The sequence below is a fragment of the Heteronotia binoei genome, chromosome 5, assembly GCF_032191835.1.
Source record: "Heteronotia binoei isolate CCM8104 ecotype False Entrance Well chromosome 5, APGP_CSIRO_Hbin_v1, whole genome shotgun sequence".
Classification (NCBI taxonomy): domain Eukaryota; kingdom Metazoa; phylum Chordata; class Lepidosauria; order Squamata; family Gekkonidae; genus Heteronotia; species Heteronotia binoei.
Window position 1 is genome coordinate 88241703 of NC_083227.1, and position 16184 is coordinate 88257886.

At 45.8% G+C, this 16184-nt stretch overlaps 1 protein-coding gene across 1 annotated transcript in view; it reads right to left on the reverse strand.

Annotated features, from left to right (window-relative positions):
• The window catches only part of CACNA2D3 (calcium voltage-gated channel auxiliary subunit alpha2delta 3), a 1102401-nt gene that overhangs the window by 193001 nt on the left and 893216 nt on the right, over positions 1 to 16184 (reverse strand). Inside the window, exon 27 of the mRNA XM_060238809.1 lies at positions 9270 to 9350. Coding sequence (XP_060094792.1) covers positions 9270 to 9350 — 81 coding nt within the window. The remainder of the gene's footprint in view (positions 1 to 9269; positions 9351 to 16184) is intronic.

Here is a 16184-nt window from a genome sequence, read left to right on the forward strand (position 1 = left end):
TGAGGTAGGTGGGGCTGAGAGTGCTCTGAGATCACTGCTCTTGAGAGAAAAGCTCTGAGAGAACTGTGACTTGGGTGGGGATGGGTGGGGAATTAAAACCCGTGGATGGGTGGGGAATTAAAACCCGTTATCTGGATTGGAGTCTGCTGCTCTTAACTACTAAACCAAACTGGCTCTCAGAGCAGAGATCTTAGCTTCATTGGTTCCTTGGCTGAGGAGCCCCACCCGCCACTGGGCATTGTCACTAGCTCTGTCTGTCTGAGATTGTGTGAGGTGAAGTGGATTCAGGGCTGTGTGAGCAGAGGGGCTCAGCTGAGGATCCACCCTCCCACCTAATTGTCAACAACACCCCTTTGGGCCATGAAGGTGAGAGGGGGCCCTCTAGCTTGCAGGAGGGGATTCAACACACTCTTCAACCTGTGGCTGTGATTTCCTGAGAGCACATTCTTGGTGGCACTTGCTTTGGGGGGCCACTAGTCAGCCCCCCATATCCAATCCTCACTAATCCTGGAGGGCAGGTAGAAGGGCATCCTGGGGAGTTTTATGCCTTTATCTTTTAAGGGGTCTGTTCAATGCACTCCTGAAATTGTGGTTGTGATTTCCCCAGAGAGCACTTTTCTAGGGGTACCTGCTTTGGGGGCTCCCCTAAATCCAATCCTCACTAATCTTGGGGGGCCAGTAAACATCTGGAGTCTTCCTGTGAGTTTGGCATCTCTATCCCACAGGGGGGCCATTCTACCATATTATGAACCTCATAAAATGAACAAGTGGAAGGTCTGTAAAGGTCCATGGTTCTGTGGCCCCACAAATGGAAATGAACCTCCATATTCCTGGTTTGTGCTCATCTATTGACTTTAATCTTCTTTCCTCTTTCCCACATCTTTCTTATTTATTTCTCTCTCCCTCCATCTAATTTTTCCATGCCCCCCCCCCACATTATTTTCAAGTCTTGGTTTCAAGTTTTTCTCATTCCCTACCTTGCTTGGCAACAGAATATAGCAAACCTTTGTTAATATTATGAACAGAAGAGGGGGGGAGGGGTTACTATTTCCCTATTAACTAACAAAGTAGTAAAATTATGCTTCTCTTTCCCCTCCCCTTTAACATGCATGGTATTGGGACATTAATCTGTTTTAATGGTTATAGATGTCAAACAGAAATTAGAACACCCAGTTCAGACACTGGGTTGTTATTATAATGATATCACTGGGTTGCTATAATTATTATTGTGTTGGTGAAAGATCTAACAGCCCTTTGTTAAGGCTACTTTGCTATATGACAAATGATCTAATATTTTTAATATCATTAAATTAATATTTATAACAAATACCATACTCAGTCTTTCTCCCCAATGGAGACCCAAAGCTACATTGTTCTGTTCTCTATTATATCTTCACAACAACCATGTGAGGTAAGTCTGGCTGAGAGTGTATCACCCAGCATCCTCCCATGGCAGGATTGGGGATTTGAGTATTATAGACATATGACAGGTTGCTTAAAAATTTTCTTATTACATGTTGTCTACTGTGAAAATAACCTGATCTTGGGTATTCCAATTTCCTTCAGTTTTTTGGCATCCTGAAGTTGGTGGCCAGTTTTGAGTCTCCTAGCTTTATTCGCTGATGAATTGTGCCTGCCAGTGTGATGTAGCATTTAAAATGTTGGAGAAGGATCTGGAAAACTCAGGTTCAAATCCCTACTTTGCAATGGAAGCCTGCTGGGAAACCTTTGGCCAGTCACACACTCTCAGCCTAACATGTCTCACAGAGTTGCTGTGAGGATAAAATGGAAGAAAAGAGAATGATGTTAGCTGCTTTGTGTCCCCATTTAGGGTTGCCAACCTCCAGGTAGCACCTGGAGACTCCCCACTATTACAATTGATCTCCAGGTGACCAAAATCATTTCCCCCCAAAGAAAATGGCTGCTTTGGAGGTGGACTCTATGGCATTATATTCTGCTGAGATTCCTCCCCTCTCTAAACCCCTCCCTCCCCAGGCTCCACCCCCAAGTACTTCCTAACCCAGAGAGGGCAACCCTATGCCCATTGGAGAGAAATATATATATAAAGTAAATAAATAAATAAAAACAGATGGACAAATGGGTCAATTATTTTATCACTATAGATTCATGGCAACAAGAAGCCAAGTGATTTCTTTTGTTATGATATTTGGCTTGGCTTGGGGTCCTATGAGGGGGTCCATGTGGAATCTTAGTCCAAGGGCCCATGTTCACTCTCAGCAGCCTTGGCCCTGTACAGCTTTGGACCAGCCAGCATATCTTAAGAACCACCTGCTCCCACAAGAACCTAACCTATTTGGTCATCAACAGAGGCCCTGCTTCAGGTGCCCCTACAATCTAAGGCTAGACTGGTGGCTACCCTAAAAATTGCCTTCTCAGCCATCGTGTCAAAACTTTTGATTCATCTGTTTCCTTAATTATCGTCTGCCAGTGAATAAAAATGTTTTGTTCAGCATATCCTCACTAATTTTCACATCAACACATGAAACTGCCATACACTTAATCAGACTACTGGTCCATCAAAGCCAGTATTGTATACTCAGACTGGCAGCGGTTCTCCAGGGTCTCACACTAAGGTCTTTCAAATTGTCTTTCAAAGCACCTACTACCTGGTGCTTTCTAACTGGAGGTTCTGGGGATTGAACCAGGGACCTTCTGCATGCCAAGCAGATGCTCTACAACTGAGCCATGGACCCTCCCAAACTTTCAGGAACTCTCCTTCCTGTTAATGTATCTGTGTCTCTAAGTCTGCATGTTTTATTACATATTTTATACATATTATCTATATTTTGAAGTTTATTTTTATGTTGTGATTGTTTGCTGCCTTGGAGACCCAAAGTTGGGTGGGAAAGTGGCATACAAATGTTTTAAGTAAATAAAAATAAATAAAGCATCTGGAGATGAGGCAAGAAAATGTATAGCTCAGTATCACTAGTACACTGGTGATGACACCCAACACCAAAACCCTGAATTATTTAATTTAAAGGTTCTTTTAACATTGAGAAGCACAGGGAAAACTACAAAGCACGGGGCACTACAAGACTGTTCTCAAGGCTCCTTAGTAAGCTCGAGAGTCATGGAGTAAAAGGATAGGTCCTCTTGTGGATCAAAAACTGGCTAATTAATAGGAAGCAGAGAGTGAGTATAAATGTGCAGTCTTTGCAGTGGAGGACGGTAAGCAGTGGAGTGTCGCAGGGCTCAGTACTGGGTCCCATGCTCTTTAACTTGTTCATAAATGATTTGGAGTTGAGAGTAAGCAGTGAAGTGGCCAAGTTTGCAGATGACACTAAATTGTTCAGGGTGGTGAGAACCAGAGAGGATTGTGAGGAACTCCAAAGGGATCTGTTGAGGCTGGGTGAGTGGGCGTCAACGTGGCAGATGAGGTTCAATGTGGCCAAGTGCAAAGTAATGCACATTAGGGCTAAGAATCCCAGCTACAAATATAAGTTGAAGGGGTGTGAACAGGCAGAGACTGACCAAGAGAGAGATCTTGGGGTTGTGGTAGATAACTCACTGAAGATGTCAAGACAGTGTGCAATTGCAATAAAAAAGGCCAACGCCATGCTGGGAATTATTAGGAAGGGAACTGAAAACAAATCAGCCAGTATCATAATGCCCCTGTATAAATTGATGGTGTGGTCTCATTTGGAATACTGTGTGCAATTCTGGTCACCGCACCTCAAAAAGGATATTATAGCATTGGAAAAAGTGCAGAAAAGGGCAACTAGAATGATTAAAGGTTTGGAACACTTGGGGTTAAAACGCTTGGGGCTCTTTAGCTTGGAGAAACATTGACTGCGGGGTGACATGATAGAGGTTTACAAGATTATGCATGGGATGGAGAAGGTAGAGAAAGAAGTACTTTTCTCCCTTTCTCACAATACAAGAACTCGTGGGCAGTCAATGAAATTGCTGAGCAGTTGGGTTAGAACGGATAAAAGGAGGTACTTCTTCACCCAAAGGGTGATTAACGTGTGGAATTCACTGCCACAGGAGGTGGTAGCAGCTACAAGCATAGCCAGCTTCAAGAGGGGGTTATTAGATAAAAATATGGAGCAGAGGTCCATCAGTGGCTATTAGCCACAGTGTGTATAGATATGTGGCTATTAGCTACAGTGTGTGTGTGTATATATATATATATATATATATATATATATATATATATATATATATATATATATATATATATATATATATATATATATATATATATATATATATATATATATATATATATATATAAATTTTTGGCCACTGTGTGACACAGAGTGTTGGACTGGATGGGCCAATGGCCTGATCCAACATGGCTTCTCTTATGTTCTTTCCCAGAAATTTTTCCTGTCCAACTAATTAACCTTTTAACATGTAACATAAATATATACATTATTCTAGTTTGCCATTAGAAAAAATATTAAAATATAGTGGAAGATGGTTTTAGTATATGTAATGAGATAAACAGCCAATATCCCCTGAGTATGTCAATTAAAAACATTATTCTGACACACTATCCTAAAAGAGAAATACTTTGGAATACTGTGAATATATAGGCATACTTGGTGAAAGTGGGTTTAGCATATGTATTTAGATAAAAAACATATATCCCTTTTTAGTCCTGCGGAGGTGTTTGTTCCAAGTTTCATAATAATTTAATTGTTGGTCTTAAATTTAATTAGCTACTGTTTTGTATTATAAATGTTTTTATTGTTGTAAGCCACCCTGAGCCTGCTTCGGTGGGGAGGGCAGGATATAAATAAAACATAATAATAATAAATTTGTAATTCAGCAATTTCCCTTTCCATTATGTTCTTGAAGTTCCTTTGCAGTAAAACAGCAACTTTGAGGTTACCCAATGAATGTTCTGGAAGGTTAAAGTGTTCTCCCACAGGTTTCTCAGTTTTGTGATTCTTGGGTAGCGATCACACCCACTAAAGAATGCACTTTCAATCCTTTCTCAGTGTACTTTACAACTGGATTTTACTGTGTGAACTGGCAAAATCCATTTGAAAAGTGCATTGAAAGTGGATTGAAAGTGCATTATTTAGAGTGTGTGATCACAGCCCTGATGTCAGATTTGTGTCCATTTATCCTTTGTTGAAGGGTTTGTTTGCCCTATGTAGAGAACCAAAGGGCATTGTTGCAATTTAATGGCATATATAATGTTGGAAGATGAACAAGTGAATGAGCCTGAGATGGTATAGTTAATGTTGTTAGGTTCTGAGATTGTGATGCCTGGTTGTATGTGGCAGCAAAGTTGGCACCTGGGTTTACTGCAAGCTCTGGTACCAGTGTCCATGCTCAAGTGAGATGTTGTATTGTTGTGAGTGAGGAGTTGTTTGAAATTAGGGGGCTGTTTGTGTGCAAGAAAAGGTTTGTTGAAAGAGAGCTGTCACTGTTCAATAGAGGTTGTAAGTTATTGATGATATGTTAAACTGTTTTCAGTTGAGAGTTGTGTGTGACCACTAGTGGTGTTCTGTTGTTATCTTTTTGGGGTCTGTCTTGCAACAGGTTTTCTCTAGGTATCATTCTGGCTTTGTTAATCTGTTTCCTGACTTCATCAGGTGGGTACTTTAGTTTCAAAAAGGTTCATTGTAGATCCCTCAGGTGAGAATCTCTGTCAGTAGGATTGGAGCAAATGTGGCTGTAACGTAGAGCCTGGCTGTATACAAGGGGTCATTTGGTATGTTTGGAATGGTAGCTGGAGGCACACAGGTATGTTTGTTGGTCAGTAGGTTTCTGGTATAAGGTAGTGTCTATGTGTCCATTGTGTATTTTTACAGTGGTGTCCAGAAAATGTATTTCTTGCATAGACTGGTTCATTGCCGGGTTGATGGTGGGGTGAAAGTCATTGAATGCCTGGTGGAATGCATCCAGGGCTTCTTTCCCATGTGTCCAGACCATAAAAATGTCATCAATGTAATGCAGGTATAACAGAAGTAGGAGTGGGTGGGAGTCTAGGAAGCGCTGCTCCAAGTCAGCCATAAAGATGTTAGCGTATTGTGGAGTCATGTATGTGCCAAGGCTGTACCATTGATCAGTAGGAAAAGTTCTTTGCCAAATCTGAAGTAGTTATGGGTGAGAACAAAATGGCACAGTGTGGTGGGAAATGAAAGCTACGGCTGACCCAAGGCCATTCCAGCAGCTACAAGTGGAGGAGTGGGGGAATCAAACCCGGTTCTCCCAGATAAGAGCAATTCAGTCTGTGCAATAAAGGTGCCAAACAGGAACACGCTTTTTAAAAAGCTATCTTCTCCCAGTGGATGCTAGCACGTATACATTTCGGTTCAGGAAATATGTGCTGTGAAGAGGTCCAGAGTGGGCCATAAAAGGAGGGAGAATTGTGGCTTAAAAATAAGGTGCATTGGCATCTCTATAGATGTCTATATCCCTTAAGGCAGAAAAAATAAGTATTTCTGTGGGAATGATCTAGAATGAAGATGGTTGCCGAGGAGAAAGATAGTAGAATGACTATGATCTGGACTCCAGCAACTACCACAGCCTGAAACCTATTATTTGAAAAAGGGTCAGAGAGGTATATTAGAAACCAAGGGCGTTTTCGCACTTACCTTAAGCCGGAGCGACGTCCCTCTTCACCGCGCAGCGTCTGCACGGTTTTCGCATTAATTGCTCCGGAGCACCTGGAAGAGCCGCAAAGTCCCGCAGCTTTTGCGGCGCAAATGTAAACCTGTTTTTGGCGGTTTATATTTGCACCGCAAAAGCCGCGGGACTTTGCGGCTCTTCCAGATGCTCCGCAGCAATTAGTGCGAAAACCGTGCAGACGCTGCGCGGTGAAGAGGGACGTCGCTCCGGGTTAAGGTAAGTGCAAAAACGCCCCAAGTGTGTGCATGCATCTGCAAAATGTTATGTATCTAGCTGGTGGACCGTACAGATGTGACTGTGGACTGGGATGCCCAAGGTGTCTTTGGAACCTCTGTGCACACCTGTCCCTTATCTACCCTCTTACTATTGCAGTCAAAAGCTCTCTGGGCCTCACATCACAATCCTAAACAGAGTTACATTCTTTGAAGACTATTGAAGTCAATGGGTTTAGAAGGGTATAACTGTGCTCAGGACTGCATTGTAACTTTCAAGTCATACAATATGATGCATACGTATGATGACAGCGATGGTGACCTTTAACTGTCCTATTTTTATGGGACAGATTGGAGACAGTTGTACAGTAAGACTCCAGTGCCAAGCTTTCCAGGATGTCATCAAATGTTTTCAGCCATTCACACCACATTTATTTGGTGCAGTTAATTGTTTTTCAAACTATGTTTCCTAAATAGAGAAACTTAGCATTTGGTTGTTTATAATCTGTAAGTACAGACTCAAAACAAGTAATTGAAAACACACAGACTATTTTTTGAAAGCATCCGAATTGTTACTAAGTGTTACAACTGCAAATCCTTCTCACCAAGCAATTTCCCTTGCTTTCCTTATGTTTTAAAAGCAGTAATTAGTACATTTAGAATGAAACATAATAGTGCATACCTAATTGTTTTCTTACTTGTTGCAAGGCAGAAATGGAATGATGTTTGATCAGTCGACATTTATAAGCATAATAGCACTTATGGTTTCTCCCTCCTTTAAATGCCTTAGTTACTGATGGATGCTTTAATGAAAACACCACACTGCAGGTGCAGGAAACAATTTCAGAAATCAAAGGCATGGTAGAAACAGGAAGAATTACCCAAACTAGCCTCTTTACAATACTGAGAAGTGAACAGCTTTTGTAGTTGGCACAGGGCCAACAGCTAACAATATTCTTTTCCCTGTCTTTTCTTCTGGCATTTGTGAAGAAATGATTTCTACCACAACTGGTTTAAGCTGCTACCTTGATGAGGTTTTTAATATTATTTTACACCACTGGGCTAAATCTACAACATAGGAGGAATCCAATACACACTGGGGGCAAGAGGGTTGCCAGCCTCCAGGTGGGGTCTGGAGTTCTCCTGGCATTGTAACTGATCTCCAAGCTACAAGAATGTGTTCCTCTGGAGGAAATGGCAGCCTCAGAAAGTGAAGTGTATGCCATCACATCCCCTCCCCAAATTCATCAGTAAGTACAGACTCAAAACAAGAAGGGCTTTTTTTTACAAAGCAGGAACTCATTTGCATATTAGGACACACCCCCTGATGCCAAACCAGCTGGAACTGTGCTTCTGTGTGTTCCTGCTCAAAAAAAGCCCTGAAAACATGTAATTGGAAACACACTGCCTCCCAAAGTCCAGAAATCTTCCAAGCCAGAGCTGACAGTCATAGAGCCAAAAAGACTGTGGTCGATTGTTAAGGTTTTCTGAACCATTCCTGGGTCCCATGGTTTTCAGTGTTCAGTGACTGATAAATTACCACTTTTGCAAATGGAGAAAGCTGTCATTAAAAGAGACAGCAATGCTGGTACAAGCAGTCATCTCTCTAAAGTCATGTCACATTTCTAAAGTGATGAATTCTTTTCAACAAATACAATTGATATTTTACACATATTGTAAGCAAGTAGCATATTGAGAGAAAGTCCAGTATCTCCAGTGTTACAGTACTTTTTGTGTACTACTGTTGACAAGTCTTCTTGATAAGATGTTTGCATGAATTATTATTATGTTGGATGCGCACCTCACTTCAAACAAAGATATGAATGACTCCTGCGCCTGTACTCATGTCAATAAAAACAAGTAATAAGAAAGAAATCTTTCACAAATTTTCCAACAATGAAATTTTTGTTTTGATAATTACTGGGCTGTTTATACTGAATCACCCCACCCCAATCAGCTTATTAAATGTCTTCTCTGTTGGAGGCCCTTAGAACCTAGCATTTTAAGGAGAAGGTCTGCAGTGACCCAGACATTAGATCATTATATTGCACTTTATTGAACTTTCTTCCAAAACAGACTTTAAATAAGAATTTTTATAGCCAATCTAAGTGGCATGAAAAAAAATGAACAAAAAACAATATGAACAATATGTGGTAGCTGTTTGGTTTCCTCTGGTAACATATTTAACTGAACATGACATTGTACCTAATAATCTTTTCTACAAAAAATTGATCTACTTTTGATTTATTTCTGATTTCTGAGTTATCCTTGTTTAATGTTATTTTCATATGTCTTATATGGTGTATGCTAATTTTAATTTGTGTTTGTTATTGTATTGGCAAATGATAAATAAACCTTTTATTATCGGGAAAAAGAAAAAAAGAGGGGGGAAAAGCAAAGCCTCTTTATAATATTGATGTAAAGAAGCAGCAACAATTCTACCTGCAACCACTGGAGATTTTCTGTCATCAAGAAGCTGAATGGCAGTGCTTGCTGTCACCACATTGCTCTTGTTTGCAGTTTCTACAAAATTAAAGAAAATTATTATTCAACTCAAGATTCTATTTCAGTATAAGCCATTATAAGAATTGATGAAGTGCTCTTACAGTAGAAGATGATAAAGACTGAAAGCCACAGAGTATTCTCAGCATGAAGTCAGAGAAATCAGGACAGTTTGATTTGGATTGAGAGTTGAGACCACGTAGGGGTGGAAGAGGAAGCTTTAACTCCCCCATGCTGTTTTGTTGATTGAAACCACTCCCCTATGCTTCTATAAATTCTCAAAGGAAGAAAATACAGGCAAAGAGATTAGCTGTTTGACCATTTCCCTTTGAAAGCTAACAACAGTGTGCATGTGCACATTTTGACTGGTAAAACCACCCATGTAGGAATAGCTAGCCTCTCTCCCTTCCCTTGCCATATGATTCCAACCCAAATTCCTAGCTAGCACTTTAAAAGTGCTGGGAAAATCCAGTCATGGATCCTTGTCTGATTTGACTCCAAGGTTCTTGTTAGGACTCGAGTCAGTATAAAACTGGAGACAGCAGACACGATGTAAAACTATGTGCTATCACTGTGGCCAAAGCAGGGCACTTTCCATTTACCAACTGCACCATCAAAGTAGATGTAGTGCAAAGCAGGTGACATAATAATAATAATAACAATAATAATAATATATTAGATTTATACCCTGCCCTACACACTGATTCTCAGAAACTCACAGCGGCTTATAATCTCCTTTACCTCCTCCCCCCCACAAAACAGACACCCTGTGTTGTGTCTTGCAAGTCAGTCCCAAAATTACAACACAGCGGACTCTATGGAGGTGACCAGTGGAAGTCCACTGGTCCCCGGATGTAGCTCCGCAAATACGCTCCGCCAATCAAGATCTGTGGCGGGAAGTATAACTGGCCAGGATTGGACCAGGCCAGACTGAGAGTGGTTCCCGGGTATGTATATAATCGGGACCCGTCCCGCATTGCTTTGCTTTATGTACTCGCTAATAAAGCATGCTGCCTTCAACGCGTCTCGTCACTCAGTACATTACAGTGGCGACGAGGATGGGATCCTAGCCAGGTAACTCCCCAGCGGGACGTTGCTGACCTGGCTGGAGATGAGGAAGGCACGCATTCAAGGGAGATGGAAGCACCCGCCGCTGCCGCCGCCATGGCTAACCCAAGTGGGATGATGGGCCACCTTTCAGAGTTCGACCCCGCCAACCCCAATAGGTGGGAGACCTACACGGAGCGGGTCAACTGCCTTCCACCATCGCCCGCCGATTCTTCTTCCACAAGAGGGATCAAGGGGCGGGAGAGACAGCCGCCGTCTATCTGGCTGCCCTCTGCCAAATTGCAGGGAACTGCAGCTTCGACAAGCTAGATGAAGTCCTGAGGGATCGCTTCGTCTGGGGCCTCCAAGAAGAAAGACTGCAGCAAAAGCTCTTCACAAAGGAAGAGCTCACCCTCCAACTCACCTTCAATGAAGCCACCATGTTCGAGAGAGCAACCAAAGCTTACAACAACCCGCGAGCGGAAGCCGTCCACCAGGAGGAGATGACATCAGGCAACCCAGAGGAAGAGGAGGCAAACCAGCTATGTCGCCAACCAGGAATGGGGCCGAGAGTGCCCACGCGGCCACAAGCAACAGAGAGACCAGCCAACACCGAGTGTGCCAGCTGTGGGGATCCACATGAGCGCCGGGACTGCCCCTACCGCAATGTGGACTGCAGGAACTGTGAAAGAGTGGGCCACATAGCGCGGGCTTGCCGGGCCAAGGCTACCCGCAGACACCAGTCCACCAACCACGACTCGACCGATGCCTACTCGACCGCATCGACTAGCCTGCAGGTAATGAACTTACCCCTCACCACCTCACTCACCAGATAAGGTCAGGGTGTCGGTCCTAATCGAAGGCGCTCCATGCCTAATGGACCTGGACTCAGGCTCCTCCATCTCCATAATTTTGGAGGAGTCTCTAAGAAAACTTTGTCCCCGTGGCCGGCCCCGGCTGCGACCAGTGGACTTCATACTACGGGACTTCCAAAAAAACCCTGTACAGATTTTGGGTTGGGCCACTGTAAGGGTAGCGTTTAAGAATTTTAAGGGCAAGCTGAACATTCTCATGGTCAAACGGCAGCTCACCACATTACTGGAACTGGCCTGGTTTCGACCGCTGGGTATTCAAATAGTGGGGGTGCAGCAGATGCGAACGCAAAATTACGAGCACGTGTGCCGGGAATTCCCGGAAGTGTTTGATGGGTCCCTGGGGTGCTACAAAGGGCCTTCCATCACCTTACCCCTCGATCCCCACGTGAGACCGATAAGGCTGAAGGACAGGCGAGTTCCGTTCGCTCTTAAACCAAAAATATTAGCGGAGCTGGGCCGCCTCATGGCCCAGGGACTGCTAGAACCGGTATCTTATGCTGCATGGGAAACACCCATAGTCACTCCAGTGAAGCTGAATGGAGATGTGCGCATATGTGCTGATTACAAGTGCACAATAAATAAGGCACTTCAGGACAACCCATTCCGGTGGTCAGCCATGTACTGGCAGCCCTGGCAGGCTTTAAGGTTTTTGGGAAACTGGACTTGGCCTAGGCATACCAGCAACTCCCGGTGGACACCGAGACAGCAGAAGCCCAGACCATCGTGACTCACGGGAGCTTTTCGGGTGCGGCGGTTGCAATTTGGGGTTAGTGTGGCTCCGGGGATTTTTCAGAGCATAATGGATGCTCTTCTCAAAGGAATCCCCGGAGTGCAACCATTTTTTGATGACGTTTTGATCGCCGCCCAGGACACTGAGGAGTTCAGCAGCTGTCTGCGTGAGGTACTCGCCACGGACCATAAGCTGCTACTGGGCCTCCTCGCCCTAGACCGCCAGACACAGCAAATTCTGTCACAGCTCATCCTGCGGTGGAACCAGTTCCTCAACTCGTACACATATGCCCTGGTCCACCGCCCTGGCAAAGCAATGGGACACGCAGACGCCCTCAGCCGCCTGCCGCTGCCCTCTATGGACCTGAATCCAGCCCCCACCCATCATGTGATGCTTATAGAGACTCTACCAGAGAGGCCCCTCCATGCCACCAAGGTAGCTAGGGCCACAGGTAGAGACCGCATCCTCACATGCGTTTTAGACTGGGTGGGAAGGGAGTGCCCACGGGCAAACTGGATGCAGAATTCAGGGCATTTGCATCACGCAGAGAAGAACTGTCCATGCACAAGGGGTGCCTTCTCTGGGGTAGCAGGATGGTTGTTCCCCCCCCCCCCCCCCATTGCGGAAGCAAGTGCTGGAAGCTCTACATGAAACACACCCGGGGATAGTGCGCATGAAGGCTCTGGCACGTAGCTATGTATAGTGGCCAGGGATGGATGAGGAGATAGAAGGGTGGGTTCAAAGGTGCCAACCCTGCCAAGAGTCCCGACCTGATCCGCCCAGTGCCCCTGTCCACCACTGGGAGTCCAACAGGAGGCCGTGGTCCTGGTTACACCTAGACTTTGTGGGGCCATACCAGGGCCAAATATTCTTTATCTTAGTCGATGCATACACCACGTGGTTGGAAGTGATTCCCGTAGCTTCAGCCTCCACCGCGGCGGCGGTCAGAGCTTTGCGAAGGGTCTTTTGCACTCACGGGATTCCCGAGACCCTCGTCACAGACAATGGGACCGCTTTCACCTCCCGAGAATTTCAGGAGTTCTTGAATCGGTACCTCATCCAGCACATTCGGTCCGCCCCTTTCCATCCAGCCACCAACGTTCAAGCAGAGCGCATGGTGCGGACCACTAAAGAGGTCCTGGGTTGCATTGTACAGGGAGATTGGGATCACCGCTTGGCAGCCTTCCTATTTGATAACAGAATCACCCCCAACCCCATCACCAGGTTAAGCCCTGCTGAGTTACTAATGGGGAAGAAATTGATCACGAGGCTAGACAGGTTGCATCCTGACCGGGCTATGGACCTCCGCAGTTCCCCCGAAACCAGGGAAGCCACTAGGGGATTCTTTCCAGGGGATCCAGGATACACAAAGAACTTTGCAAGCGGGCCGGAGTGGTTAGCCGCCAAGGTGCTGCGGGTCACCGGGTCCCGCTCCTACGAGGTCTCGTCGGAGGGTGGCCAGATCCTAAGGAGGCATATTGACCAGCTGTGCCGTCGCACATTGCCAGAAGAACTGACAGCAATCAGGGGAGCGGGAAGCGGGGGAGTACTAAGCAACACCCCCAGAAGCCGCCCAGCCTATGCCGGCCGCACCGACTATGTGGACGGAAGAGCACCACAGTGGAGGAAGCACTCCCCTAGAGAGGAGATTCCAGAACAGCAACAGGCGATGGACAACCCTTTTCCACCGTCACCCCACCACAAGAAACCAGCCGCCCCGCCAGCCACAGCGGCTGCTCCAACTCCCCAAATAAACCCGAGGAGGTTGACCCGGGAATGCAGGGCACCAGCCTACTTGAAAGACTTCGTGTCTTGAACTAGGGGGGGAGGAGTGTTGTGTCTTGCATGTCAGTCCTGAAATTACAACACAGCAGACACTACGGAGGTGACCAGTGGAAGTCCACTGGTCCCCGGATGTAACTCCGCAAATATGCTCCGCCAATCAAGATCTGTGGCGAGAAGTTTAAGTGGCCAGGGTTGGACCTGGCCAGACTGAGGGTTGTTCCTGGGTATGTATATAATCGGGACCCAGCCCGCGTTGCTTTGCTTTGTGATGTACTCGCTAATAAAACATGTTGCCTTCAACACATCTCGTCACTCAGTACATTACACCCTGTGAAGTAGATGGGGCTGAGAGAGCTCTCACAGAAGCTGTCCTTTCAAGGACAGCTCTGCAATAGCTATGGCTGACCGAAGGCCATTCCAGCAGCTGCAAATGGAGTAGTAGGGTATCAAACCCAGTTCTCCCAGATAAGAGTCTGTGCACTTAACCACTACACCAAACTAAGACCAGACTCCCATTAAAACTCACAGGCAGGCCTACTATATGGTTTTGACAACCAGGGGGCAACTTTTTCATTTTCTGCCCCTCTTTTCTGATTATTTACGCTTTACCGTTTACCATTAGCTTGCCAGGATCCTGTTCTAATAAGTTCCTGGTATATTCAAACAATTTGTACTAAAATTTATAGCTGCCTTCACAAGGTTTTAAAAACATGAACTATCTATTTCTGATTCCTCATTAAGCCAAAGTTTCTAGTCTTCTAATTAATACCTAGTGACATTCTATGCACATATATATATTTATTTATTTATTTAGAATTTATATCCCGCCCTTCCCACGAATGGCTCAGGGCGGCTTCCAACAATAGATCCCACATAACAATAAGCAATATTTAAACATGTGAGGGAATAAACAATTAAAACAGATAAAACTCTAAAAATGAATAAATATTCAAGTATATATAAAAGAAATCTGGCAAGTTGCATTAGGTTCTCAAGCTAGGTATGGGCTAGCCGGAAGAGGGTCGTCTTACAGGCCCTGCGGAACTGAACAAAGTCCCGCAGGGCCCTCACCTCCTCCGGCAGCTGATTCCACCATATAGGGGCCATAACAGAGAAAGCCCTTTCTCTGGTGGATTTCAAGCGGGCTTCTTTCGGCCCAGGGACAGTAAGGAGATTTTGTGTTCCCGACCTCAGTACTCTCTGGGGAACATGCGGGGAAAGACGGTCCTTCAGGTAGACAGGTCCCAAGCCATATAGGGCTTTAAAGGTGATAACCAGCACCTTGTACCGGACTCGGTATATCACTGGAAGCCAGTGCAGGGTCCGAAGACCCGGCTGAATGTGTCCCCACTTTGGGAGACCCAATAACAGCCGGGCCGCGGCATTCTGCACCAGCTGCAATTTCCGGGTTTGGGACAGGGGCAGCCCCATGTAGAGGGCATTGCAGTAGTCTAACCTCGAGGTGACCGTAGCATGGATCACTGTTGCTAGGTCATCACGCTCCAGGAAGGGGGCCAACTGCCTTGCCCGCCTAAGATGAAAAAACGTGGACTTGGCAGCGGCTGCTATCTGAGCCTCCATCTTTAAGGAAGGCTCCAATAGCACCCCCAAGCTCCTGACCCTGTCCGCCGCTATCAGCGGCGCACCGTCAAAGGCTGGCAGGGGGATTCCCCCTCCCGGGCCGCGGCGACCCAAGCAAAGACCTCTGTCTTCGCAGGATAAAGCTTCAGCCCGCTCAGTCTGAGCCACTCAGCCACGGCATGTAATGCCCGATCTAGATTTTCCGGGGCACAGGTCGGCTGGCCGTCCATCAGTAGATAGAGCTGGGTGTCATCAGCGTACTGGTGACACCCTAGCCCGTGCCTTCGGGCAATCTGGGCAAGAGGCCGCATATAGATGTTAAATAACATCGGGGAGAGAACCGCCCCTTGTGGTACACCACAGTCAAGTGTGCACCTCCGGGACAGCTCCCCCCCAACTGCGACCCTTTGTCCCCGACCTTCCAGGAAAGAGGAAAGCCACTGTAAGGCCAACCCCTGAATCCCTGCGTCGGTGAGGCGACCCTTCAGTAGCCGATGGTCGACCGTGTCGAATGCAGCCGACAGGTCTAACAGCATCAGCACCGCCGAGCCGCCCCAATCCAGATGCCGTTGAAGGTCATCCACTAGAGCGACCAGCACCATCTCCGTCCCATGTCCCGGGCGAAAGCAGGACTGAAATGGGTCAAGGATGGAAGCATCCTCCAGGAAAGTCTGTAGCTGCATCGCCACTGCCCTCTCAATAAGTTTGCCCAGGAAGGGCAGATTTGAGACCGGCCGATAATGTGCCAATTGGGCTGGATCTAAAGATGGTTTCTTTAAGAGGGGACGGACCACTGCCTCTTTGAGTGGCGTTGGAAAGTGCCCTTCCATCAGGGAT